General features: G+C 55.7%; 1 protein-coding gene across 5 annotated transcripts; it reads right to left on the bottom strand.

The window, feature by feature from the left end:
- Positions 1-1,994: 1,994 nt before the first annotated feature.
- Positions 1,995-26,502, bottom strand: SH2B2 (SH2B adaptor protein 2). 5 transcript variants are annotated; one of them, XM_053556966.1, is made up of 10 exons: positions 26,381-26,395; positions 18,353-18,471; positions 13,316-14,055; positions 9,970-10,071; positions 8,202-8,293; positions 6,896-6,987; positions 6,631-6,798; positions 5,602-5,810; positions 2,860-3,031; positions 1,995-2,401 (listed from the first exon to the last, which is right to left on the bottom strand). In XM_053556966.1, exons 2-10 carry the CDS (start codon positions 18,408-18,410, stop codon positions 2,073-2,075), a joined length of 1,962 nt encoding a protein of 653 aa, XP_053412941.1. In that variant the 5' UTR covers positions 18,411-18,471; positions 26,381-26,395; the 3' UTR covers positions 1,995-2,072. The 5 variants fall into 5 exon arrangements, with proteins under 5 accessions (XP_053412941.1, XP_053412940.1, XP_053412939.1 ...); XM_053556965.1 differs by lacking the exon at positions 26,381-26,395 and adding an exon at positions 18,577-18,700; XM_053556964.1 differs by lacking the exon at positions 18,353-18,471 and having other exon boundaries at positions 26,381-26,502.
- Between the last annotated feature and the right edge of the window lie 298 nt (positions 26,503-26,800).

Here is a 26,800-nt window from a genome sequence, read left to right as displayed (position 1 = left end):
GCCTCTCTACCAATGAGCTATTCTCCAGAGCTGTCTTCCTCTTCCTTTGCCTCCCCAGCCCAGCCCCTTCCCTCTTGCCCAGAATCACTGCAGCCATCCTGGCCATTTGGCTTCACTTTTCCTCCCTCTAATCCATCCTTGCCACCAGTTCTGACACTGGCTCCCAAGTGCCTTACACTTCAAACCAACCTCCAGACCTGGCATTCAAGGCTCTCTCCACCTTCCTTCCCCTTGTACCTGCGTACATCTCACCCCTCAGCCACTGCAGCCAACTAGTGCACCTGTAATCTTAGTCCTTCCTGCTTGGCTGATTGTCTAGTTATCTGACTGGCCTGCCTGGTACAGAGCAGGCATCTGAACTCATCGAGGATCAAATGAAACCATCCTGAAAATGCCACTGCCATTTGTGCAACTGCTATAATTTCACCAGTCTGGGTATTTTGGGAGGACCACTTTGAGTGACAGGTCTATAGGTCTTGCCCTGGTGGCTACACTGTAGGAAAAGCCCCCTTTTCACTGACCTACTGCTGTGGGGGAGCTTCTTGCCACTTCCCTGGGGAGAGAACCCAGTGGGTCACCTTGTCATCTTCTCCTGCCATTCTCCCCTGAATTCATCTTCACCTGGGAACACTGCAGGTAATAGTGCCTGACGGCTGCCCCTAGGGTGGACACAGGCCCTCATGTCTGGGCGCTCCATTCTGTGTCCTTTTTGTCTCCTCTTGTGGCCAGATTCTGTTTTGAGCACTTAGTATGTAAAGTGGCCTCAGTTGTGGCTGGCAGTATCAGGAGGGAGGGACAAGAGGGCCCGAAGGATGGCACACTGTGTTCAGACCATAAGTCCACTCTCGAGGCCACCTCTGAGCCCTTCTACAGGGCACAACCCCCTGAGGGGTGAGGATGAAGTTTCAGGCTTAGGGGTGACACCTGGGGCTTGGATAACTTACCAGAGGGGGAAATTTGTACTGAGGCAGCAAAACAGAGCTCTCCCATCCTGATCCTCTGCTCAGCCCAAGCCTCATGCCTAAAGCCCCCTGCTCCTGTTGGAGTGGGATGAGGGCTTGCAGTTGACCTGGAATAGATCCCAACCACCAGAGCAAGGGGCAGAGGGGCTCCCACCACAACTGAATGGAGATGCTGGAAGCCGAGGAAGCAGGATGTTCTCCCGGGCCCTGGCCATGGCAGCAGCAGGAGGTGTCACTCTACCTCTTCCTGGTAATTTTGTGCATCAGGCCAGTAGCTGGAGCAGCAATGCCCTGGGGGACACCTCAGGGTGCTAGTGCCTCTTCAAGGGAAAGGGGTGAAACATATCATTGGCCCATTCCCTACAAGGGAACCCTTGGGCAGGGGGACATAGGTCTGTGGCCTCAATTAGAGGATAGAGTTAAACTGGGGGAAGGGGAGGTGGGCTCTGGCTCAGCAGGAACAAGGTCTTTCTCAGAGGGAGCACTAACTGAAGGCAAGAGCTGGGATGGTGAGCATGCATGTCTCTGGGGCTTGGGGACATGGGAGCCACAGCTGAAGCTCCACCTGAGGGCAGGTGGGGAGGCTCTAGGTCACTTCTAAATTTGAGTTTCTGTCAGAGCTGGGAACTCCAGCCTCTCTCATTACCCAACTCCTCCAGGGCCTCATATGGAGACACCCTGCTCCACTGCCCTGTCCACACCGCTGGACTTCGCTGACCTGCCAAGGACACCCTTACTTGCCCAGCCAGGGCCCGACTCCTCATCCCTGCCCTATGACTTGGACTCCCTCTCCAATTCTGACAGACTCCCTGTGCTGTGGGGCCTTCATTCAGGTGCTGCCCAACGACCAGCAGGCAGCCCCTTGGCTGTACCTCCAAGCTAGAGCTATGTGGGTGCTGGGCAGGTGCCATGCCACAAAGGTCTGTAAGGCAGCCCTGTGAGTGGCTGTCCCCCAGTCAGTGAATGGAAAAAGCCATCTTCCCCAATGTGCTTGAGGCCAGGGCGGGAGCAAGGACGACAGGAGAGCCGGGTGCAGTCCCTAAAACAGGCTCTTTAATAACATCATGTCTTCACTGAAGAGCTTCGCGTCTCTCCCCAGCGCTGCGGGCGCTAGTAGAAGGAGTACTGGTTCTCGACTGCCCGGGCTCGGCCCCCAGCCGCCTCCGGGGACTCTTCCGGACCGCCAGCCACGGTTTCCAGCAGGCGGTCCGCGCTGTCACTTCGGCCGCGCGCGCTGGGCGGGCCGTCCGCAGGGCGGGGAGGCGCAGGCCCGGACGCGGCCGAGGACGACGATGCGGACGAGGAGGCGGCAGCGGTAGCGTCGGAGGGCGAAGCTGGCGGGCAGGCGGCTGCAGCGAGGCTGGCGAAGTAGTGCTGGCCGGCCGGCTCGCTCCAGCAGGAGGGGGCCGCGGGCGCGGCGCTGGGCGTGGGTCCCGGCTCTGTAACGGAAGCAGCGGGGCGTCGGCGCAGGGTCCGCACAGGCTGGACCGGGCGCGGGGCGCGGGGCTCGCGTGGCCGGGGTCACACCCGGAGCCAGAGCTGGAGGCTGGGATTCCTGGTAGCAGCCCACCTTCCCGGCGGCTGATGAGGCGGCAGCACGCAGCCAGTCCCAACCGGACAGCCTCACGCATCCGCTCACCGCCATGCGGGGCTGCGGAGTCCACCTGCCCGCGCTGCTCGTAAGCATCCCTTCCCTTGGCCAGAAATCAGCGGCTGCAGGTGCCGCTTGGTCCTGCGTCCCTGATGCCTTGTTATGTAATAGTTGCCTCAGTGGGGCTGGGAAGGGGAGGGTATGCCTGAGGCCGTCGGCCAGGGGACTCCGGCCCGTCCCACCAGGCTTGGACCGATGGCACCTGTCTTATGGGGCAATCACACCAGCCGGGTAGGTGCGTCTTACCAGGTGGGGGGCCCTGGGCACGGACGTAGCTGCGCAGGGTGATGTCAGCAGAGCCCCCTGACTCCAGCGGGATGGGGTGCGTATGGAAGTGGCGGAGCATGTCAAGCACAGACTGGAACCACAGGTGCTGTACGTGGCACTGGCCATGGCCATTCAGGGACAGGCGCAGGTGCTGTGGGCACAGGTGGGTGTGGTCATTGGTGGAGTCTTTTGGGTTTTTTTGGGATGATCAACTCTCATAGAAGCCAGGTGGGACTGAATCAGATCCCAGCCCTTCACATGTGAACCCCATTTGTGTGTGTGTGGGACCATGGCAACAGAGCCCATCTGGGACAGAAGGGAGCAGGCATTTACCCCATGCTGGGAGCACTCACTCCATGGGCATCCGTATCACCCCTCATCTTTAGTCCCCTGATATTCTAGAAGGTAGGAATTACTGTCCCCATATTAAAGGTGGGGAAACCGAAGCCAGGGAGGTGATTCACTTATCATCACAGAACACAGAGCTGGGAAGAGAACTCCTGTTTTCTCCCAGCTCAGGATGCAAGGGGCCTGCCCTCTGATCCTGCACAGCCCAAGCCCAGAGGGGTGGGAAGCACAGAAGAGGAATGATTGCTAATGCTCCTTCCCTTTGTGGCCACGGAGCACCTGTGGCACCTGAACAGGTACCTCTGTGGGTCTCCAGGGCCCACATGAGGCATGTGCCTCAGGGCAAGAAGCCATAGGCCTGTGGTCTCTGGTGGTGAGCTACAAGTCCCTAGCTTAAGCCTCATTTTGCTCAGCGGCCATCGCACAAGAGGAAAAGTGAGTATCTCTGGGTATGTGTGGCAACAGGGAAGGTAATGATAGGTTTGAGAGTGTGCATGTGGCCAAAGCCCAGGAAAGGGAACTGGCCTGGCTGCCAACATAAGGACAGAGAAGCCCTGGGTGGGGTGGGGGTCCCAGAATGACTTCTTTTTTTTTTTTTTTTTTTTTTGTAGAGACAGAGTCTCACTTTATGGCCCTCGGTAGAGTGCCGTGGCCTCACACAGCTCACAGCAACCTCTAACTCCTGGGCTTAAGCGATTCTCTTGCCTCAGCCTCCCGAGTAGCTGGGACTACAGGCGTCCACCACAACGCCCGGCTATTTTTTGGTTGCAGTTTGGCCAGGGCCGGGTTTGAACCCGCCACCCTCGGTATATGGGGCCAGCGCCTTACCGACTGAGCCACAGGCGCCGCCCCCCAGAATGACTTCTACCACTCAGCAGGGTGAAAAGTTGTCAGGAGCTCTGGGAACAATCTTGGGGCTATTAATTGTGGCCCAGAGCAGGAGTCAGCCTGAGAAGAACAGCATAGTGAGGTCCTACCATACCCTCATCTCTGGGCAGGAGTTCTGGGGGCAAAGGCCCAGGACAGAGCTGGGCCCCGGGGGTGAGTGGAAACAAGGCAGGTACATTCCAATCTTCTAGGAAACCCTTCTAGTCATTTATCATCTGAAGGTGAAAGAGCTGCCTCTGGGAAAGAGTGATCTTTGTTCCTAGGAGGTTAAGGTTCTTGGTCCATCCTACCGCTACCTCACTGGGTGTTGGGCAGTCACTTCCACTCTGGGAAAAGAGCAGCCAAGGTAAGAGGTGAGGGGCAGGTTCAAGGCTGGTCTCAGGGAGGAGGACCATGGGGGGCTGGCTAGGCACTATCCTAGTCTCTGGCTTCGGCATGAATCAGATCCGGGCCCTCCAGGGAGGCCACATGGGGTGGTACTGGCCAAGAAGAAAACTGTGAGCCACCAGGGACGGCGTTAAGTGCCTGGTTGCTAGAAGAACTGGTAAGGGTGGCTGCTTTCCAAGGAAGTGCCCTGGGGAGGTGCTTGCTACCTCCTCCATGGTGGAGCAATGCTGCCAAGGAGAGATGCCAGGGAGCCACTGGAAGCCAGCTGGGGGTTAGGGCAGCTGGGGCTTTGCAGACACTGCCCATCAGCTGCGCGGCTGGAGAAGTCCTGGGGTGCCTCCAGGAAATCAAGTCCTGGGTGGAGCCAGGGCTGGGTCTGTTTCCTTATCAGAAACATGGGATAGGGAGGCACCGAGGTTCCTGCCCTCTCTGGCCACACTGCTCTCGCCCCAATAATTGTTTGACATTTCTGTCATAATTTCCTTTGTACTTTAGGTCAGCATAGCACGTAGTTCCCTTCCTTGAGAGGCTGCCATCTGGAACACTGTCATACCTCTGTTCAGGCTGTCTGAATCACCTCAACACTTCCTCTCCTGCATGTTCAGATCAGGGTCCCTTGCAATGCTGACCCCAAGCCCTGCCCAGCCCTCTTGCTAACCTGTGTCCTTGTCCTATCCATGGTCCTTGTCTGAGGACAGAGAGGTTGGTGACCTGACCTTTGCAGGGAAGAAGTAGGGTTCCTGTGGGCAGGTGGGGCTCTGGGCAGAAACCCCCAGAAGTCCCAGAGCTATGGGACCCCTGAGACATAGGGGCCAAAGGGACTTGCAAAATTGGGTTAGCAAAGGGCCTGACCTCCTGTGGGCTTGGCCCCCAGCAGGGGGCTTCCGCATCTGCAGAATGGAGAAGCCCAGCTCCAGCAGACCTCAGCTCCTCTGAGAAGTATGGGAGGGACACAGATGATTCAAGGAGTACAGGGGTCAGGGTGGGGCGGCCAGGGGCAAGTCATGCCACACCTGTGCATATGCAGCGTGCCCCAGGCCACCTCAGCTCCTGCTCCACAAGGCTGTTCTACTCCTGTGAACCCCCAAGCATACTTGCCTTGGCCTTGCCCTGGAAGTTGAAGGTCAGCACGTACTCCCCTGGCCGAGTCTCACTTTGGCGGATCACAAAGAGGCCGTGGCTCCGGGGCCCACCCGCCAGCACCAACTGCGCTGCCTTGACCCGTGACAGCGTCCCATGGAACCAAGGGTAGTCGGAGAGCTCTTGTTCAGGCTCAACCTCAGGATCTGGCTCTGCTCCTTCCTCTCCTGTGGAGATGATAGTGTGAGGGGCATGGAGGAAAGGACAGAGTGAGACAAATAAGTAAATGAGAGAAGTGAAGCAACATCTTGCTGATCTTTTACTGTCAAACGCTTCTGAATACTTTTATAACTAGGCAGGCAGCTGACCCAATCCACTATTAAGCTATATATAAGGTAAACTGACGCACAGAGAGGTGATGGGCTATTCCAGGGTCACTGTGTAAGTCAGCAACAAACCTGGGAACAAATCTTGTCACCTGTTCTAATCCCGGGTTTCAACTCCTTGCACCCCATTCTGGAACATTTTCTATCGAAATCATGTCTGCTATAAAAGCCACAACTAGGGTGGTGCCTGTGGCTCAGTGAGTAGGGCGCCGGCCCCATATACTGAGGGTGGCAGGTTCAAACCCAGCCCCAGCCAAACTGCAACAAAAAAATAGCCGGGTGTTGTGGCGGGCACCTATATATAGTCCCAGCTGCTCGGGAAGCTGAGGCAGGAGAATCGCGTAAGCCCAAGAGCTGAAGGTTGCTGTGAGCCGTGTGACGCCACGGGGCACTCTACCGAGGGTGGTAAAGTAAGACTCTGTCTCTACCAAAAAAAAAAAAAAAAAAGAATTGGAAGAATCAAAGGGTGGCATTCTCCAGGAAAAAAAAAAATTAGTAAAAGCCACAACTACTGTGGAGTTGTGTGATGGACCTGGTGTGATGGGGGTATCACGGCTTCTGAGGCTCAGTAAGGACTTTGGAGGGAGCCCATGGCTGGCCATGGCCAGGGGTGAGGGCCCAGGAGAGGAAGGCAGGGGAAGCAGGCTGCCCCCACTGGCACCTGTGTTATTGCTGTCACTGCCACTGCCGCCTGGGGACTCCAGGGTCTGTAGAAAGGTCTCTAGTGGGACATGGATCAGGGACTCTCCGACAGCATCTCGAGCTCGGCTGTGGGGGGCTGTCACCACAGCACCCATGGCTGCTGTTGTCTCTGGGGGCCGGGGAAGCTCTGTTGGGGAAGAGGCAGGTAAGAAGCACATCCCTCTATCTGTTCAGTTCTTCCAACTTTGTCCCCCACTGCTCTGGCCAGTTCTGCCCCAACCTACCTTCTGTTAGGAGCTCACAGCTGCAGGAGGACACTTGGCTGGCTAGACAGCCTCCTCTGGCACAGGAGAGGTCACCATCTTCCTCACTGTCACTGTGGAGGTGAGAAAACCACAACTATGTCAGGCCATGTCACTTGGATATGGACCACAGGCTGCTTACAGAAGCCAGGTGGTAGGTAGCTGGTGGTCTTATGACCAGCATTGGCCCTCTACTTATCTGGGGTCCCTCTGCCTCCAAGTTCTTGTGTTCCATCCTCAGTTGGCTCTGTAGCCACCATGTGAATGATGGGCCACCAAGTGGGTGCAGCTCCCTGGAGGCCACATGACCCCTGCCTATCAACCCCAAGGGGCTATGCTCCTTCTGGGATCCCACTGAGACCTTCAAATGGTGGGAAGGCATGGTAGTAGGCCGGGCCTGGGCAGCTCCCTTCCCTTCCCATCTGTGACATGAAGTGTCTGGGACCCTGCCAGCTCTAAAATTCTGCAAAGTGAGCTTCACCTTCACAGGGGCCAGGGACAGTGTTTGCAGAGCAGATGGCTGGGAGGGTGGCAGAGGAGGGATTACAACTGCTTTGGGGATGGGGCCTGGGAGGTGCTCAGGATCTTAATTGTGCTTCCTTAAATGAAGCTGTTAATTAGGAAGCAGGGGCCCCTCCCCCCAGGGCTTGGCTCACCCCATTAGCCAGAAGAGCTGCTGCCAAATGCTCAGCCTGCTAGCCATCCTGTTCCTCCAGCTCCTGGCTTGGGATCTCTCCTAGCCCGTGGCGCCAGCCTCCCTGCCCCTCTTCCTGTACACAGCTGACCGTAATTGCCCTTGCTTTTTACAAGCATGGCTCCCACGGCTGAACCTACCAGCTTCCTGGGCTGTCATCGGAATTCTCCTTGCCAGCTACCCAGAAGGCCTTGATCCCTGCAAGTCCCAGGCCCTTGTACACTTCCACAGCATTTGCTAGGCTGTTCTCTGTCCTCTCCCACCCTCTGGCTGGCTTGGGTCCACTCTTTATATTTAAGCTTTGGGTTAGGTGAATACCTCTACCAGCCAGCCTTCCATCACCCTCATCATTGTCCATCTCCCTCCCAGTGGTCTGTGGTTCTCCTGGAGTGAGGACAAGACTTGGTTTAACTTCTTTCCAGGTCTCCAGGCCCTGGCCCTACAGAGCAGACTTTACAGAGCCTCCTGGTGGTGGTGGGTGACCCTGTCATGAGAAAAGTCCATTTCTCGGGTCAGCTCCTTCCCTGCCAGTGGAGGATGGAACAAGGACACAGCCAGCCTGTCTACCCATCTTAGGGCCACCTGGGCACTCACCCGGGGTCCACGCAGCCCTGGATATCAGCTACCCACGAGTGCTTCTGCAGTGAGTCGATGGTCTCCAGGATGTACTCGGCCCCATTCTCCACCTGGGGAGGAAGGTAGCTGGGTGTCTAAATCACACCTCCTCTACCCTCAGAAAGGAGGCTTTAGACCCCAGAACAAAAGGCTAGAATGGCTCAAATGGCTTCTCCCACCAGGGCTCACAGGCACGAGCAAAAGTAAGACAGGTGGTTCATCATCAGGCATCACTCCAAACCCAGGCCAGCCTCCCAAGGGCACAGCCTGAAGCTTAGCTTACATTCTCAGAAGCCCCTCCCCTCCTGGATCACCCCTCAACAGGCATTGTCCAGTCCCACTGACCTCAAGTTCTTGGGCCCTAGAGACATAGCTCAGAGAAGGCCCTGCTGCCTGGAGGACCAATGGGTGGCCTAGGTCTCTAACCCGGGCCCTAGCACCCCAGAGAGTTGAGGGGCTCCTATACCTCAGTGCCTGCTACTCTGCCATGCCTGTGAGATAAGCAACTCCAATCGAGAAGAGGGTAAGACTCCCCTACTGGGGCCAGGCTCAGAGTACAATCTTGAACATCTATGATGTGATAAATCCCTCCCAGGAGGAGGAAGGCTATATATTGCTCCCATTTTCTAAATGAGAAGACTGAGGTTCAGAGAGGCCAAATAACTTGTTTAAAGTCACACAGCAGCTAGAGGCAGGGCTGAGACCTGAACCCAGGTCTCTGAGATGCTCAGGGCTTGTGGTTTCAGCTTCCTGTTGTGCACCTCTGTCAAGATGTTCTTGTTGGACTCCTAGCATCTCAGAGCTGGGAGAGATTGCCTTTAACCCCTCTCTGAATAGATAGGGAAATTGAGGCCCAGGGTGGGGGAAGGTGGGCCACTCTGCCTCAGGTTTCCTAAGCACAATGCACAGCATGTTAGAGTGCCAGGTGGGCAGGGGCTGGGTCCTTTGCCCTCAGCCTGGGCTGACTTAGGGTATTGGGCTGGCAAATATTTGCCAAATGAATAAGTGGTTTGTGACTAAATAAACAGGACAAAAACATAAACCCAACTGGGAGTCTGGAGAAGAGGGTGGGGGCCTCATGTAGCTTCAAGTGAGAGGAACCAGGCCTCCCCAAGGACTGCCTCATACACCCTCTGATCCTTCAAGGGATCACAGGGACCAAAGCCCTGACAGCCTGGAGCCCTGTCCTCGGCAACCCCAATAGGCCACCCGAGTGACATGGGGCCTGGGAAAAGGATGAGATGCCCCCAGACCCACCAGGGTGCCTCCCTGGCCACCCTCGGTGCCTTTGTGCCGTGTGTGGGACTGGGCCAGTTCCCACACTCCAGTGCCCTGTAATGATTGGAACATTTGCATAACTGCTGCAGGCTGGCCACCCATGGGATGGGTGTGTGCTGGCTCCAGCAGGGGGTTTGGGGGGGAGGAAGTGAAACCCTGATGAGCTTCACCCAGACCCAGGAGGAAATGGGAACAAGGGGCCTAGATGTTAGGCAATGCCTGGGGCACCTGGGTTTAGAGCTCAGACCTAGATTCAAGTTTTAGCTATGTGACAGACATCTGTCTAGGGTCCTAGGACTTCTCCTTTACTGCCAGGGCACCCTCCCACTACCCTGCTGCTGGCCAGTCTCTGGAACTTGACATTAGGCCCCTTACCCTCACTCCCCTGGCGGTGACCTCAAGTTGTATCCCTATGAGGGAGATGGCCTAAGGTAGCCAGAGGCATTTCAGGCCCGGGGTGGGGCCTTACCTTGAGCACAAATGTGTTGTCCTTTTCTGGCATCTCCAGGGGCATGGTGGTGCGGACTTCGATGATGGCCGAGAGGGGAATGCTGACCTTGGGCTTGGAGGCCTGGGAGGCCAGAGGAAAAGCAGTGACAGAATGGCCCCAGGGCCCCTGAAACCTCTTCTACCCATTCCTGCTCCCAGGGATCAGAGCAGCCCTCAGCTTAGACTGCTTATGGCCACCCTGGCACAGAGGTGTTCCCATCCCATTTCATAGATTGAAATTTAGAGAGGTGTTTCTGAGTAATAAAGGGACCTCCTCCCATAATCACACAGCAATTCAAGGACAGCACTGGAATTGATGTGAGTCTCCTGCTTCCAAGGCCCGAGGGGTATAAACACCACTTGTGCTGCCCACTGGACAGTATAACCACCAGATCTGTGGTTTTCACATTTTTTGACCTTGACCTATAGTAAGAAATATATTTGACATTGTGGCCCAGTACACACATGTATAGGTAAAAATACCTCTGAAACAAATGTTCTACCAGACAGTATTTACCCTTCCTGTGTGTGATGGAGTGTGAGATTTTCTGTTCTATTCTAGTTCATTAAAAACAATGCTGGTCTCTTAACATGAGACTAGATTTTTCAGAGCAGGGCAGAGATTGATGAGAGTCTCCTGTCTGTTGTTTCCAGGTATGGGTAAAAGGGACTAGTGTTCCCAATCACTCTGCAGAGTTTAACCAAGGTGAGCTGGTAATGCTCCCTGGGATGGCCACTTTGTGCCTGGCCATGGCCCTGAGGTCCCTGGGGCTTGTCTAAGACTGGGATTCCTGGCAGGGCTTGGGCTTCAGGACAGGGACTTTCTTAGGAGGAAAGGGAAATGGCCACATATTTGGTGGGGAGGCAGAAGGGAATTCCTGGCAGCACTGGCCACTGTCCAGCAGGTGCAGGGCTGACCCTTGTGTGAGGCCACCACACCAGCCAGGGAGGTTGGGGGTTCTGTGGCTCCCCAGCCTGGTGACTGAGGCCTATCTGTCCTGGTCCAACTACCTCCCTCCTGCTCCAACCATATGCCACTGTATCCACTTTCCTGAATGGTCAGCTGGTTTCACAACTCTAGGCCGTGCCCCTTCAGTTCATACCTTCAGAAGTGCCTGTCCTGGGCCCCAAGTTTCCCCTCCTTGGGGGCCCAGAACACCCAGTGGTCACCCCACTGTTTGTATGAAATCCTGCAAATACTGGTTTCCTGGCGACTCCCCCAATGGCAGGGGCCAGCCTCCTTGGGTCCCCCAGGGTTGGCATGGCATAAGGATATGAGGGAGTTGGGGTTCAGAGACTTTTCTTGCAGAAGTTAGGGGCGGGGAGCCAGAGACCTGACTCATGGCTGACATATCAAGGGCTGTAAGACAGAGAAGTCTAAGAGTCCCAGGAAAGGGCTCCGTGCCAGCAGATCCCAAGTTCCTGACTGCTCCAAGGATGCAGCTGGGCCTCCTAGGACTGTGGGTGGGTGACAGTCAGCAGGAGGTGCTAGCAGGGCTGCCCTGTGGGGCTTGCTCACTCATGTAGCCTGTCTCCCAGGACCAGATACATCTGAGAAACATTTTACAGCTCTTACCATGGTGTGATCCACCTACCCACAGGGATCGCTCCTGAATACCCCAAATATCCCCCATTTGTGTAATAAAAAGGAGGGGAAGGGCCCAGTGACCCCTCAGGAACCCTGCCCTCTGCCAGCAGTGACAGTGACAGCCCTAGGGAGGAAGGGGGCACCAGCTGCTGTGTTTCTTCCCCCACATGTAGCAGAGCTGCTATTTACAGATGGGCAGCTGTGACTGCCACTTGCGCTGAGGCAGTGAAGTCCTAGGCCTCTGCCCCTGCCCTTTGGGTGACCCCAAGCAAGCCCCACCCCTTGCTGGGCCCCAGTCTCCCTGCTGACAAGGAGTGGAGTTGGACTCAGTGGTCTATGGTATCTCGCAGGGACCTAAAAGGTGGGGGTGGGTAGATGAAAAGCCCTTGGGAAGTCTAGGGGTCCTGGGACTTGAAGAGGAAGCTCTTCAGAGAGTATGCCTAGGAAGTCACTTCTCCAGGGCCCATGTAGCTCAGGGGCACCCGGCTCTGGGGAGCTCACTCCCTTGCACCTGTAGGACAGGCAGGGAGGAACACCCAGAGTCATCCACAGATTGAGACATGGAGAGAGAGTCAAGGTCCCAAGGGTGACTAAGAGTGTACCTGGGGACAGAGTGGGCTCTGAGGTAGGTGGAGGCTTAGGTGGTTCTTGGGGGTGCTACTAGTAGCTGCACCAGCACAACCTCCCACCTGCAGAACCTCTCAGTGCACAGGGAGCTCCCATCTCCTCGGCCCTTCCATTCACAGGCCCCCAGGGTGGTGGGTAAATAATTAGATCAGTTTACTACCCACTGGTTGTATGACTTTGGACAGGCCGCACCCCCATTTGGACTTTGTGACCTGGGGAACATGTGCTTACCTTGTCAGGGTGCCAGGAAGATGAGGACTAGATACTAGGTGGGCTCTTAGAAAGCAGGTACTATTGTTTTTTTCTTTTTGAGACAGTCTTAGTATGTCACCCTGGGTGGCATCACAGCTCACAGCAACCTCAAACTCTTGGGCTTAAGTGATTCTCTTGCTTCAGCCTCTGGAGTAGCTGGGACTACAGGCAACTGCCATGACACCCGGCTATTTTTTGTTGCAGTTGTCATTGTTGTTTAGGAGGCCTGGGCCTCGTTTGAACCTGCCAGCCTCGGTATATGTGGCTGGTACCCTAGTCACTGAGCTATGGGTGCTGAGCCAGCAGGTACTATTGTTAACAGTGAACTGTTCCCACCTTCCAAACCAGGCAGGTATGTCATCCTGGAGAAGACCCAATGCTGCCCCCAGGGGTCTGATGACTAAACCCCAAGAGGGGGATGGGCTGGTGCACCCAAGTAAGCAGGGACACTGGGAACGGCCAGAAAGAAATCTAGTTTTCCCCTGCTGAGCCGGGGGGTGAGCAGACCCCATGGAATCACACAGGAACCTCCCAGGGAGCTCCCTCTGGGTGTGCTGTCACTCCCTGCTCTTATCCCTGCTGGCTTCAGCTCAGGAAGGTGAGAAGGAAAGGAGGGCAGGCAGCCTGCCTTTTTAACACTACCCCTAACAGTGCCCCAGAACCCCTCATTGCAGACAAGACCCTTTTCCACTCACAGAGGAAGAAATGGGCTTGAAGGAGTGACTTGTCCAAGAGGCAGCACTGGGCGGAATACTTCTTCCTGTCAACCAGATCAGGTCATGTAGTCCCTAAGCTAGTCCCTGGTGCCCTCAGCTGCTGCCCATGCGCCTTCTTGGTCCCCCAGGGGTAGGGTACTCACCTTGGGCGGTACGAAGAACTCGAGGCGGAAGCGCTCTCCAGCGACAGCCCTGCGCAGGAGCAGGCGGCACTTCTGCCACTGGGCAGCGCCCCCAGGGCCAGCGGCTGAGTCGTCAGCCACCATGAAGCGCAGTGCGCCCTCGCGCTGGATGTCCACCAGCTCGACCTTGGCTGCCAAGGTCCGTGTCAGCCGCAAGCGCCGCATCCACTTGTCACGCGGCTCCGCTGGGGGCTCGGCAGCCCTTGGAGCAGTGCCACCATCCAGCTCCGGTGAGGCGCGCCGGTGCCACATGTCACGCACACCGTCCACCACGCACAGACTCATGTTGCGCAGAGAGAAACCCTTGCGGACGCGGGCCTTGGTCGCTGTGTGCGCAGACACGTCCTCCGAGCTCCGAGAGTGGCCGTAGGCCGCTGCCTTGAGGGCGGGGGTCTCCCCATGCTCCGGCTCCATGGCATCAGCACGCCTGGCCACCAACATGCGGCGCACTTCCTCTCCAAACACGTCCAGGAAGTTGGTGGCGAAGTGGCGGGAGAAGGAGGCTCCGGCGTCGGGCGTGTCGTAGGCCGGGTTGTCCCGCAGGAAGCGACAGAACTTGTGAGCGAAGTCCACGGCGGCCGCCTGGGCGTGCAGCTCACAGAACTGCCGCCAGTCCGGGACTGGCACCGGGACCGGGGCAGCTGCGGCGGGGCCGGGGGTGGCACCATTCATGGTTCCCGTCCCATCGCAGCCACCTGTGGCTGCAGAAGAGAAAAGCTGTGACTTTCAGGTCTCTGACCAGGGTCCTCACCTGTCCCCTCCATTTGTATACCCTGCCCCCAGGGCTGCCTCCTTCAAGTCCTGAGTATGTGAAGACAGACACCTGGGGAAGCAGAAGGTGGCATCTGCACCCCCCACCACAGTCTTAGAGAACTTCAGGGTCATTTCTGGGGCTGACAGAGGAGGCTGGGATGACAGATGCCAAAGTCTGGTCCCTGTGAACCTCTAGTGACCTCACTTCCCTCAATAACCTGAGAGTCCCCAAAGCTGGGTGGACAGGAAGAAGTCATATGCAATCCTCTTGGTTCTACTTCTGAAATACACCCATAGCCCAACTCCTCCTCCTCTTTCCCCTTCCAGGTAGTTGTCCTGGCCTACCCAAATCCCTTCTCTTGCCTGCAGTACTTCGACTTTTTCGGTCCCCTGGATCCTGACCTCATGTTCCTAAAGTCTGTTCTCCACCCAGGAACCCAGTCATTTCTTTTTTTTTTTTTGGCCAGGGCTGGGTTTGCACCCACAACCTCCGGCATATGGGGCTGGTGCCCTACCCTTTGAACCACAGACGCCACCCAACCAGTCATCATCTTAAAACACTAGACAGATCAGGTCTCTCTTCTGCTCAAAATTCTGCAATGGCTCCCATTACTCTGAGAGTACAAGCCAAAACCCTACCATTGAATCCCAAGGCCTGGCATAACCTGCATCCATTTACATCTCTGGGAGAATCTCCTGCTACTCTCCCCTGGCTGCTCTTGCCTCCTTGCCATTCCAGGCAGATGACGGCCACGTTCCCTTGTCAGGGCCTTTGCATGCGCCTGAAATGTTCTTTCTCTAATACTTCCTTACCTTCTTTGGGTTTCTGCTCAAGTATCTCATCCAACAGCCTTCCCTGACAACACTTTTGAGAATAATAGATGTCCCAGCTCCCTCTGGCATTCTCTGTGCCCTCTGCCTGCTTATTTTCTCCATTGTGCCTATTGCCATCTGATGTACCATATATTTTGTTGCTTGGTTATATGTCTTCCTCTGCTCCCCACCTTCCCCCTGAGAAAGCCATTTTCACAAGGAGAGATTTTTGACAGTCCTATAACTGTGTCCCCAGTGCTGGGCATATGGCAGGAACTCAGGAAATACTGACTGAATGCACAAGTGAACGTGTTCGGCACGCCACGCAAGTCACAGCTGTTACTAAGCCCCCACACTGGGCATGAGGACACTCAGCTTGTTAGTGACAATATAGTTCCATGATTCTTACCCATGTCTTCATGACCCTGGAAATCAGGTACCAGTGTGGATCAAATACCTTATATAAGGGGTACATGTTCCAAGACCTTCTGGTGGATGCCTAAAACTGTAGATAGCATGGGACCCTATATACACAATAATTTCAGGGGTTTTTTGGATATGGTCTCACTCTGTTGCCAGGCTAGAGTGCAGTGGCACAATTATAGCTCACCGTAGCCTCAAACTCCTGAGCTCAAGTGATCCTGCTTCAGCCTCTCTAGTAGCTAGGATTGTAAGTGGGTGCCACAATGCTGGCTAATTATTTTTTCTTCTATTTTTTTTTGTAGACTGCCACTTGCTGTGTTGCTCAAGCTGATCTTAAACTCCTGGCCTCAAGCAATACTCCCATCTTGGTCTCCCAAAGTACTAGGATTACAGGCCTGAGCCACTGCCCCTGTCCTACTATGATTTTTTTTTTTTTAGAGACAGAGTCTCACTTTATGGCCCTCAGTAGAGTGCTATAGCGTCACAGCTCACAGCAACCTCCAACTCCTGGGCTTAAGTGATTTTCTTGTCTCAGCCTCCTGAGCAGCTGTGACCACAGGCGCCCACCACAATGCCCAGCTATTTTTTTTTTTTTTTGGTTGCGGTTTGGCCAGGGCTGAGTTCAAACCCACCACTCTCATTATATATGGGGCCGGCACCCTATCCACTGAGCCACAGGCACCATCCCCTACTATGATTTTTTGATCTAACAACGAAGACAGCTTCTAAATAACTAGTAAGCAGGTAGCACATACAGTGTGGACATGCTGGACAAAGGGATAATTCATGTCCCAGGCAAAAGGAGTGGGATGGGGCAAGAGTTCATCTTGCTATGAAGAACAGTGCTATTTAAAACTTACATTTACTTCTGGAATCTCTGGGACCTCAGTTGAACACAGGTAACTGAAATCTCAGAAAGTAAAGCCTTGGATAAAGGGGATTATTGTATGACCATATGACTAGCTTTTTTTGGCCTTTTTTCTTTTTTAAGGACCTAGTGTTTACAAAAAGCATGATCAATTTTTTGCACCAGCTTTAAAGGCCCTGCTACCTCAAGACTTCTTTCTACCACAGTGGCCTGTACACTTCTACTTCTATTCTCGCGTTCTGGAATCCTATTCCCTCCAGAGTTCCCATCCAAATCCAAACTTGAAGAGGTCCCAATCCAGGGACCTCTGCTGTCTACTCACCCCAGCTTCCTCCTCATTCCTGGCCTTTCCATCCTTCACCTTTCTAGAGTGCTAAACTATGTGGTGTGGGTTCAATGATTTGGGGGTCTTGCCTACTTGTTCCCCAACATGGCCAACATCCCTGGGAGCACAGGCCCAGCCCCCGGTGTGCATACACCCCACCGTCGGGGCTCCAACATCACCATTGGCTGCCAAGTAAGTAGAGTGATATGGCCCTGCCCTGGGGAGCCCCTAAGGGGGCCAGCCCAGGGTTAGGAAGAAGGGATTGCCTTTCCGTGGAGCTGAGATGTAGGGTCATCGCCTTGCCTGCCCTCCCAGGATCCTCAGTTCCCAGCATACCCCTCCCTTGTAGCTGCTGGGAGCACCAACTCATCATATTTCTCCTCTGGGATCCAAACCCTGTAATTAAGTGCCAGGTAAAAATAGCTGCCCTACTTGCGTGAGATCATTTTCAGGGCCTCTGGGCCATAGGGCACTGTGGGAATTCCCTCTCCTTGGGGCAGCCTTGGCCATCGATCTGCAGTTGAAAACCTCAGGACAGCTCCAGGGAGGAAGAAGGGCCTCCTGATGAAGCTCCTTAGCACCTAGACAAGTTTCTAAACTAGTGGTCTCCTAGGGACTCCTACCTTGGTACTGGAGGGAGGAGACCAAGGAGTTAGGAAGGTTTCCTTCATGAGATGGGGCTTACATTGGGCTTCATGCCTGCAAAGAGGGCATGGAGGGCACTGTAGGCCTTTTGAGCAGTGACTTGGAGGCAGGACTTATCAGGACATTGGGGGCTAGGTGGGGGGAGGTGTTCAGAGTCCAGAAGGGTCAGGGCAGAGTGGGGGCTGAGGCACCCATGAGCTTGTGCTCATGCCAGGTCTTTTCCTGCCCTGCTTTTCCTCCTTTCCCTGGCTAACTCCTAATAACCCTTCAATAATTAATCTAGAAGCCACCTCCCCTCAGGAAGCCTTCCTTGACACTACCACCCCTATCTCCCTGACCCAGGCTGGCACAAGTGTCTCCTCTAAGCTTCTGCAGTCCCCCATGCCCCTTAAGCATGGTGTCAACTGTAGGATGATCCAAGTATCCATTTTCATGTCTCTCTCCCCATGTGGCATAGGAAATCCTCTGGGCCAGAAACTAGTCCTGAGTCATAACCCAGGCTCCTGGCACTGCTCCTTCCCATGAAGGTAGAGGCAAGAATGCACCTGCCACCACCAGCATGGTCTCCAGCGATGGTGGTGAGTCCAGGCTGAGGCCTTTGTCTGACCCTTGGGGATGGCATTTCCTGGGATGGAGGTGGGGCTGCAGGTGAGCCCAAGAGGCCCTGTTGCTGTGCACCAAGCCTATCCATTCACCCAGCAGCCCAGTGCTCCCCATGGGGCCACCTCTTTTCTATATCCCTGGGACCAGCAAGGGGCCAAGCAGGTGACATGGTAGCCTGGGAAGGCTGGGTGTGCCTATGTGAGATAATTATGCCCTTTGTGGGGCAGGCGGAAAGTCAGCCCCAGTGCAGGGTTCTCAGGCATCAAACCCAGCCTCTTCTAACTCTTCCTGCCGGCTGGGAAAACCCTTGGCAGGGAGAAGGCACAGAGTTGGAGGGTAAGATCTGGGGAGGAGACTAGATGAAAGTTGCCTGACCTGGGCTCAGGGCTTGACCCTATTGCTCCCCCAGTGAGTGACATTGACCACACCCCTAACCTCTTAAGCCTAACTTTCCTCACTTCAAAATGGAAAGGAGAGGCTGCCTCTCCATGGAAGGATGATATAGGAAGTCGTCTCTGCTATGCTATAATCCATATGTCGTCACAAGCAGGGCCATGGCTCTCCTAACCTCTGAGTAGGGCCAGGAGGCATTTCCAGCTCTCTCCAGGGACCAGGGAGTGTGACATCAATCAGAATCATCTGTCACTATACAAGTGACCTCAGATCCAGATGTGGGAAAAGCAGGGCCTGATGGAGAGAGGAAGCCAGAGAGCTGAAGCTAGGTGGACCACCTCACCCCTGTCCCCACTGTCTAGGCTGGAATCCTCTCCCTCCCCCAGTAGGAGTTCCCACCTCCCAACGTCCACTTGGGTCAGTCCTGCCAGGATTGCCTTGCTTGTTCCTCCTGGAACATTCTCTTCTTTCAGGAACCTTCTCCCTGCACGTTGTAGAACCATAGATTGTCCTTCCTGTCCCTGGAGCCCCAGGGCCTCCTATGGTGAGGAGGTGCTGGGGGTGCTCAGCTGGATGTGGGCGGGGCTCCCTTCTGAGCTTCCATGTCTCTGAGCCCCTTGACATCCTTGTTTCTGTAGTCAGGGTCCTAGCTCTGTTCTTATGGCTTCAGAGTGCTAGAAAAGACCAGCTGAGTCAGTGTGCGGCAGTGCTAGATTGGGTACTGGGAGATCTAGTGTCTGTCTTGGGCCAGGCCTTGTGTCTTCTGTGGCCTCAGCTTCCTCCCCAGGGAAATGGGGTGCTGGAGCAGTGGCCCCTTCTTCTGATGCAGTAGTGATAGTCAGTGGACACTGAAGACTGGGATACTGCTGTCACAGGCTTCTCTTAAAGACTGGGGTTTGAGACAACGGGAGCCCAGGCAGGTTCCCTATGGTGCTGGCCTATATGGTGCACTGGGTGCACAGACCACCCTCAATCCACCCCCTCTTGCCTGGGTTTTCTAGGCTTACTTAGTTGGGAGTTTGGCTGCTTCTGAAAAAAATGTTTTTTGTTACCATCTTGTATGGGACAGAGCTTCAGAGGGGTGGTGCAGGGGATGGAAGGAGGGCAGGGCAAACCTAATCCAATGGCTCTTTCAAGCTGTGGCCTCTCCTTACCCCATGACCAGGGCCCCAGGCGGGAGACCCCCGCCCCCAACCCTGCTAGACACGTGGACCAGCCACCATAAGGGGGAGGGGCAGCTGGTTTCCGGTAGTAAAAATAGCTTTGACAATTGGAGATGGCAAAAAAAGGACTGGTCCTCAGCCTCCACCTACGCGCAGTTCCAGACCTCACCGCCTCGTCATTCCTTAAAATATTGATGTGTTTGTCTCGCCGCGAGTCCCCACCCCCACGCTAATGGGCTGAGGATCAATCGATGTGCCGCGCAGGGGGGCAGCGACCCTGAGGGGCGGAGCGAGCCAGGAGCCCCGCCCACATCCAGCTGAGCACCCCCAGCACCTCCTCACCATAGGAGGCCATGGGGCTCCAGGGACAGGAAAGACAATCTATGGTTCCACAACAGACTAGCGACCTAGAACACTAAAAGGCTGCCCAGGCAGGGTGCAGGAAGCTTCCCCACACCAAGGTGCTCCCTTCTTCCTGTCCCCTCCCTCAGCTCCATCCTCAGAGGAGCACCCTTACAACCAAGTGCATGAAAGGGGAAAGGATCAGAACTAAGGATCCTGTTTTGGGCTGGGTCACCAGCGCTGCCACACCAATGAACCACTCACAATGGAAAAACTGAGGCTTTCTTCTGTTGGGGCCCCAGAACACAAGAAGAGGAGACAAGGCCTCATTCTTCTTTCCTCCACCTTCTGGGAAGGTGGCCTCAACCATGCCTGCTCATGTCCTCTACCCTGTGGGCTCCTCAGGACCTTAGGAACACTGGCTTGGCCTGGCCTGGCCCACCCAGCCTCACACTGAAGGCTTCTTCCATCCTGTTGTCCCTCCAGCTGCCCTTGGTCTCTGTGGGGCAGTCCCTTCCACCCCTCCAGCTTCCTCTCTGAACCCTTCTCCATGCAGGACAAAGACAAACTTTGGGCAGGCCATCCCTCTAGCCTGGAGAGACGTCCGCAGGCTGACTGGGCATGAATCTTCCTCTCTCCTAAGGATGAAGAGAGAGAACACACAGGGCACATTTTGTTTCACTGCTGGGTATGTAGACACTAGTTCTCAGGTCCACCCTGCTCCTTGCCTCTCTGGATACCAATTCTCCATGAGGCAGGCTCTGAACCAGGGCCTTCTGCGAAAGTGAGGATGTGTCTGGAATTCATACTTCCCACCCGGAATATCTGTGCTTACCCTGTGACCCTGGCAGAAGGCAGAAATGGGCGTGATTTCTGATCTTAACACCTTTGAATCTACTGGGTGCAGGAAGTGGCAGTGGGGGGACTCCGACTGGTGATAGGGAGAGGTATGGATTAAAAGCCCTTGGGACCTGTATGCCCCTGTATGAGTGAGTGGGTGGGACACTCAGTGGTCTTGGCTTTTCTGAGCATCAGTTTCCATAGCTGCTTTTCCATACAGACACCTTCATGTCTTACACATAACTTTCAGCCTTTGCCACCGTGGGAGGGTGGGAGCCCTTCTGCTGAGCCCCCAGCCTTTACTGACACTCCAACCATACAAGCCCTGCTGGCTCTGGGTCCTGTAGACCCTTAGTCCTGGGGTCCCACAGCTACATCTGACAGTTGCTCCCCATCACAGGGGCCCTGCTACCTGGGCTTCTCCCTACATCTACATCTGGTCATTTGACACGATGGGACAGTAGAGTGGTTATAAGCCTCAGGTCTAGAGTCAGGCTGTCTGGGTTTGAATCCCAGCTTCCCTGCTTTTTAACCGTGTGACCTCTTGGGCTTCTGGACCCTCTGTTTCCCTGTCTTACCTGTTGGTAAGAGCAGCACCAACTTCATGGGGCTGTTATGACGATTCAATAAGTAGTTTGCTGAAAAGTCATAACATCCCTCTGTTTCTACTTCCTAACTATCTTGTGTCTATTCCCTCTTTTCCTCTGCTCTTGGCAGACAGCTGCAGAACCTTTTCACTTCCCCCAACACACAAACCCAGGCTCCACAGTGTGGCCAAGGTCAGCTTTCTGGTACACACATCTAACTGAGCCATGCCTGTTTAAAACCCTTCCTCACTCATATCTTTCCTGTAAGAAAGGATTCTCTACTGTACAGATGAAGAAATAGGATTCTGGGAAGGGAGGTGACCAGCCCATCATTCACTGGATTTGCACTGGCTCCCACACTGTGTCAGGTCTCTGGCAGGACCACAGAATGGGCAGAGGGGAGTGTACATCCATATTCCAGATCTGTCCCATTCTGAAGCACATGCCACTCTCACCAGTTCTTGGGATGCTCCCCTCTCAGGGCACAGTAGGATTCAGTCCCTTCTTTAGGAAAAGAGGTGTTCATCCTTAGAGGAGAGACAGGGGGACAGGGGAACTGAGCTCTTGCAGGAGGTAGGTGTCAGATGAGCAAGGAGTAGGGGCCAGGGCAAGAAACTAAGCCAGGGCCAGGGGGCTCAAGGAGTAGCCCCATCCTCTTTCAGGACTGGCCAGTGCTGGACAGTTCCTGGATGGACTATTACTGAAGAGCAGGCTGGGCTGGCTCCAGCTACATGGTTCTGCTCTCTCCCACCTCATCCTGGCCTCCTGGGGTTATAGAGCCGAGGTTCCCCCTTTCCAGCTTTGGCCTAAGCCTTTCAGCCTTTTCTTTCCCAGTGCCAAGGACCTCACCTGGGCCCTGTCCCAGGCCCCTAAACCTGTAGGATGTGCTCCCCCCAATCATGCCTTTAGCCTAGCAGTCTGCCTTCTGGTTTTTTTCATGTGTGTCAACAGTGATTCTTGAGACCTCCGGTGGCTCCTCTCAGTTCTGGATCCCAGAACTCTGGGGACTGCAGGTGCTTTTGAAGGTTCCCTGGTCCTTTCTCTGAGCCCCAGCTCCCAGCCTGGCTGATATCCAGCTACTTCAAACTCACCACTTACAAGTTCTAATACATCCTCTTCCTCCAACTCCTGCTTGGAGTCCCAGCAGTGAGCCCGGCATTGCCCTACCTACTGCCACCCCTTTGCCTCTATAGCTGGCAGGCCCCAAAGCCTTTGGAGGTCTCAAAAATATACCTCCTTTATCCTGTCCCCTCCACCATTTCCCCCTGCTCCATCACCACACCACATGGCTGTGGCTTGTTTCCTTCACTAGATTGTGAGCCCCCTGGCTGGCTGTTCTACCTGCTCTGTCTTCAGAGGGGTGGAAGTTCTGGAGAATGAGCACAAGCTCTGCTGTGCCCAGAGGAATGAAAGATGCTGTACTCCCACACAGCAATGCCTGGCCTGCTCTCCCCAAACAGTGTGGCCTGTGGCCTCATGTTGAGGAGTCACATCTGCTATCCCCTGAGACAGGCATAAAAACAGACCCAACCAGGTGAGCGGAGGAGAAAAACCACCCCAGGGCCCTCTAGCTCCACATGAACAGTGCAAATCAGCAAGCTGTAAGACTGGACCATAACCACATGGGACAGCAGCCAGGAGGCCAGAAGCACTTAAACCCCCATTTCTCTACAACCTGTGCTGGGCAGACAGTGCAAGGAGTAAGACTCAGGCTCTTGTCAGAGAGAAGTGATTTGGAGCCCTGGCTTGTTGGCTGAGGGACTTTGGGTAAGTCATTTCACATCCCTAAATTTGTCTCCTCTGTAAATTGAGGATAATATTAGTACCATGAGAAATGACACTGATGCCCTTAGCCTGGCGTGAGTCAGTTCAAAACCAAATGCTCAGCCCTGGGAGGCCCAGGCTCCATCTGGGTGGAACCCTCACTTCCAACACTGTGAAGAGGTGCCCATCCCTGGGGTGTATGTGTGTTCAGGAGTCTTTCCTAGGAGACCCACACTATGTAGGGAAGAGTTTAGAAAGTTTAGGCAGGTTTTCACAACAACGATAAGAATAAAACACGTGCATTAAATTCCTCCATTACCTAGAAGCATCAGAAGCTTCGGCCACCTGCAGTGGGTGGGTGTGTTCCTGGATGTTGGTGGGACAGACTTGTAGGGAGAAGAGTAGAAGGAAGTAGCTAGTGGGAAATTTTTCCTTCCAGACCCCTAGAAATATCCTGATCCACGCTAACCTAAAAGTACTGCTGCAGTGTCTGCCAGACCTCTTCCAAAGTTTCTGGAACTGAAAAGTTCTAGGCCACTTCCTAAATTAATGGTTTCCTGCATGAAGCAGGGAGGCCAGGAGGGAAGAGATTTGTTCAAGTTGGGGCAGAGTAAGGGGGCTAGATTAAGAGACAGCCAAAGCAGCTAGGAGAAGCCATGTCCCTTGGCCTGCTGCCCTCCCAGAGGAGTTCACTCACTCCATGCTCAGAGGTGGGTGTTGGAGGGAGGCAACTCTTGTCCGTCACCCAGGTAGGAGGCAGGCAGCACCAGCCCTACTTTAACAGGGTAGATAATGTTGGCTCAAAGCGCACTGGTAGGGTTCAACCCAGGTCAGCCAGCCAACCCTGAGGCTCTCCCCTGCACCAACTGGAAGTGAACTTAAATCAAGGCTTATTCATGTTCACTGTCTTGGCCAGAAGCTGCCCGATCTTCCTTGCTTGGATCCTGAGAGGCCCCATCACTGCAGACTTTTCTCTCTGAAGGCCCCACTTCAGGGATGCCGGGGACTGAAAGGTCCCCTAGCTCTGCCTGGTTTCAGTCCGCTGGGGTGGCGGGGTTCCCGGCCTGGTTAGGTTCATCAATGCTCACAGGTTCATCAATGGCTGAGGCTGAAGGGCCTGAATGGAGGGCACCAATCTGTCTCTTCTTAAAGGCGCCGACCTCTCGGGCACCCTGGGCGATCCCCCTCACTAAATGGGGCTGCTGTGGCCCGCCCCGGGTGGGCGAGCCGAGAAAGGGGACCTGGGTCGAACTGAGGGCGTGCCAGCTCAGTGAATGTGGCCCAGATGGGGTCCTTCCTGACCACCCGCCATGGCCCTCACCCTAGGTTGACAACCCCCCACCCCGCCCAGTCTAGGAAAGAGACCAGAGTGACTCCTCCCCAAGCCAGAGACCCCTTCCCCGAGGGCTCCGTCGCTCGCCCCACAGCCCGGTCAGGGCCCTAGGAGGGGGCGGGGATGCAGCTGCTCCCGAAGCAGCTCAGCCGCTCTCTGCCCCGCGGAGGATGGGGGTCTGGGAGCCGATCCCAGCCCGGGGCGCATCCCCTCCCTCGTTCGCCCTTCTCCTTCCCACCCGCGCACACAAAGACGACACGCGCGGACCGGAGCGCGTGCGGCCGCTCTACCGGGCAGCGGCGCGCACACACACGCAAGTCCTCAGGAACAGATGGGGTCCGGGGTGAGGGTCCAGGGGACAGGGAACTGAGGACAAACAGGCCATACCTACAGGCGCGCAGCTGCGGCCGCGCGGGCCGGGGCGCTGGTGGAGCGCTGCCCGGACCGCGGCCGGGCTCCTGGAACCCAGCGGCTCATGGCTCGCGGCTAGCTGGGCTCCCTCCAGGGGGGAGCCGGCGTCGGCGTCTGCTCCCTCCCACGTCCACAACCTCGAAGGCTAGTGCGCTCCTCGCGGTCCTGGCGCGGCCCCCGCGTTGCTCTCCGGCTGCTGAGCCCCGCGCGCTCCGAGTCCAGCCCCGCGCGGCGCGCGCCCCGCCCGCTCCCCCTCGCGCCCCCCGCCCGCGCCGCGCGCGCCTCCGGCCCCGCCCCCGCCGCGAGCCCCGCCCTCGCTTTCTTAGCGCCGCGCCCCCCGCCCTACACCGAACCGGAGAGGGTTCCGCGGCCAAAGGTCGCTTTCTCTCGGCGACTGCGGGGCCCAGACTGCCCGGTCCTGGGGCTTAGAGACTCTTCTAACGGGCCTGGAGCCGTCCATCTGGAAGGGGGCTCCCTGTGTCATGGAGCCAGCTCCAGGCCAGGCGCTGGAATCCCCCAGCGTGGAGGTGGTGGCCGCGGAAGCGCGGCGGGTGGGGCCGGGTGGGTGTCCTGCGTGGTGGGGTGTACAGGGCGTGGACGCCTTGGAGCGCTCTTGGGTGACAGGCGCCCGGCGAGGGCCGTAGCTGTGGCCAGACGCTCCGCCACGGGGACAATGGGAGCTTCACAATGGGAGCTTCGAGGAGGGCCAGATGTCGCAATGGGAGTGGGGGTGGGGGAAGTCCGTGTCTAGTTCTCATAAATCCCGAGGGCGAGCATTACACCCCCTTCCTCCAGCCCTCCCGAGCACAGTGTCCCCACCACCCAACCTTCACAGTTGGGCATACTAATGCCACAGGGAAAGGTGTCAGAGGTCATAGGTGGGAGATGGGGGATCACAGACAGCCCTTACTTCATCACCCCTGCTTGGATCCAGAGCCCGGCCTAATTTAGGGGAGTACTGCTGGGCTTTGCAGCCACTTATGGTCCAACCCCTGGTGCTAAGGTGGGTTGTTATAGGAGGCTACTCCAAAGAGGCTCTAGCAGGCCTTGAAGGGGTCTGAGAGGAGCAGGGGGTGGGGAGGACATCAATTTGAACAGAGGTGTGGGCCGGTTAGAGGTAAGACCTCTATTTTTGTTCCTGGGGAGAGCTGGGGAAGTCTCCTGTGAGCAAAGCCTTCTCCCCTCCTCTCCCTCCTTTCCCTGAGCACTCCTAGGCTTGTCTCTGACCCACCTCTGGCATTTCTGTGTCTGCTAGGTCTCCCTGGTTGGGGGAGATCCCTCCATTTGTTGTCCTCCCACACTGACCTTTGGCCTTTGTAGGGATACCTTTAACCTTTCCCCCCTTTCACATCTCATTTCCCAGCAAGCAGGACAAGCCAGGGTTATGGAGGCAAAGGGTGGGGTCTTGAGGGTTGAAGGTGGAGACTGGCCTAGAGCCCTGCCCCAAACACTGCTGCTGCCCTCCACAGGGCACTGAAGCACTGAAGCAAGATTGGTCCCTTCCCTACTGCTCCCTCAGCAGGAGCTGGCAAGCTAACACTCAATGAAAACTTAGGCAGTGGTCCAGCCTTTGATCAGAGCTGCACACGGGCCTGGATGCCTGGCTAGGAACCAGGACACTTATGAATGAGGGTGGGATGCAGACGAAGGGCTGACTGCCCACAAGGTGAGAGAGAGGGAGGCTGCACACCCTGGGAAGCCTGGCTGTGGCCTCCACCTTCCCCAGAGAGGGGAGGTGAGAGTCTGGGCCATAGTGGACTAACCTGATTCAGAGTGATGGGCTGAGCTCTGCTGGCAGGCTGTCATTGGCCAGAGAGGGTCCTGGAATTGGAAGCCATGGGCAGGACAATAGCTCTGATCCATCCCCAGGGAGAAGTGAGGAGGAGATGGCTTCAGAGTGACTCTGGCCCACAATGAGGAACTTATGGGAGATGTGGAAGTGGCTGTTGGGGTAGAGGGGGCGTGGTTGGCCAAGAGCAGCTGTTACAGGGACAGGAATGAGTCAGAGAGGACAGGTTCATCCTGAGTCTCTGAGGATAGGAGGTTCTGGGGCCTTGGAAGAAGTTCTGATCAGAGAGATGATGAGTGGTGGTGGGAATCCTAAAGAAGGGCCCCTGGGTACACAAGCTCGAGACTGCTTAGGATGAAAACAGATAGATAGCACAGGGGACCCTGGCCTAGTG

The sequence above is a fragment of the Nycticebus coucang genome, chromosome 12, assembly GCF_027406575.1.
Source record: "Nycticebus coucang isolate mNycCou1 chromosome 12, mNycCou1.pri, whole genome shotgun sequence".
In the NCBI taxonomy this organism is placed as follows: domain Eukaryota; kingdom Metazoa; phylum Chordata; class Mammalia; order Primates; family Lorisidae; genus Nycticebus; species Nycticebus coucang.
This window is presented reverse-complemented; position numbering and strand designations above follow the sequence as displayed.

Bases quoted from the DNA above. Each gene is read 5' to 3' on its own strand.
- SH2B2 (XM_053556964.1), bottom strand. From the start codon at position 26,480: ATGGATCAGAGCTATTGTCCTGCCCATGGCTTCCAATTCCAGGACCCT. The intron at 14,056-26,380 runs GTTAGTCCACTA...TCTCTTCTGCAG, and splicing joins AGCCCATCACTCTGAATCAG to CCACAGGTGGCTGCGATGGG. The intron at 3,032-5,601 runs GCAAGTATGCTT...CTGTGCCCACAG, and splicing joins ACTTCCAGGGCAAGGCCAAG to CACCTGCGCCTGTCCCTGAA.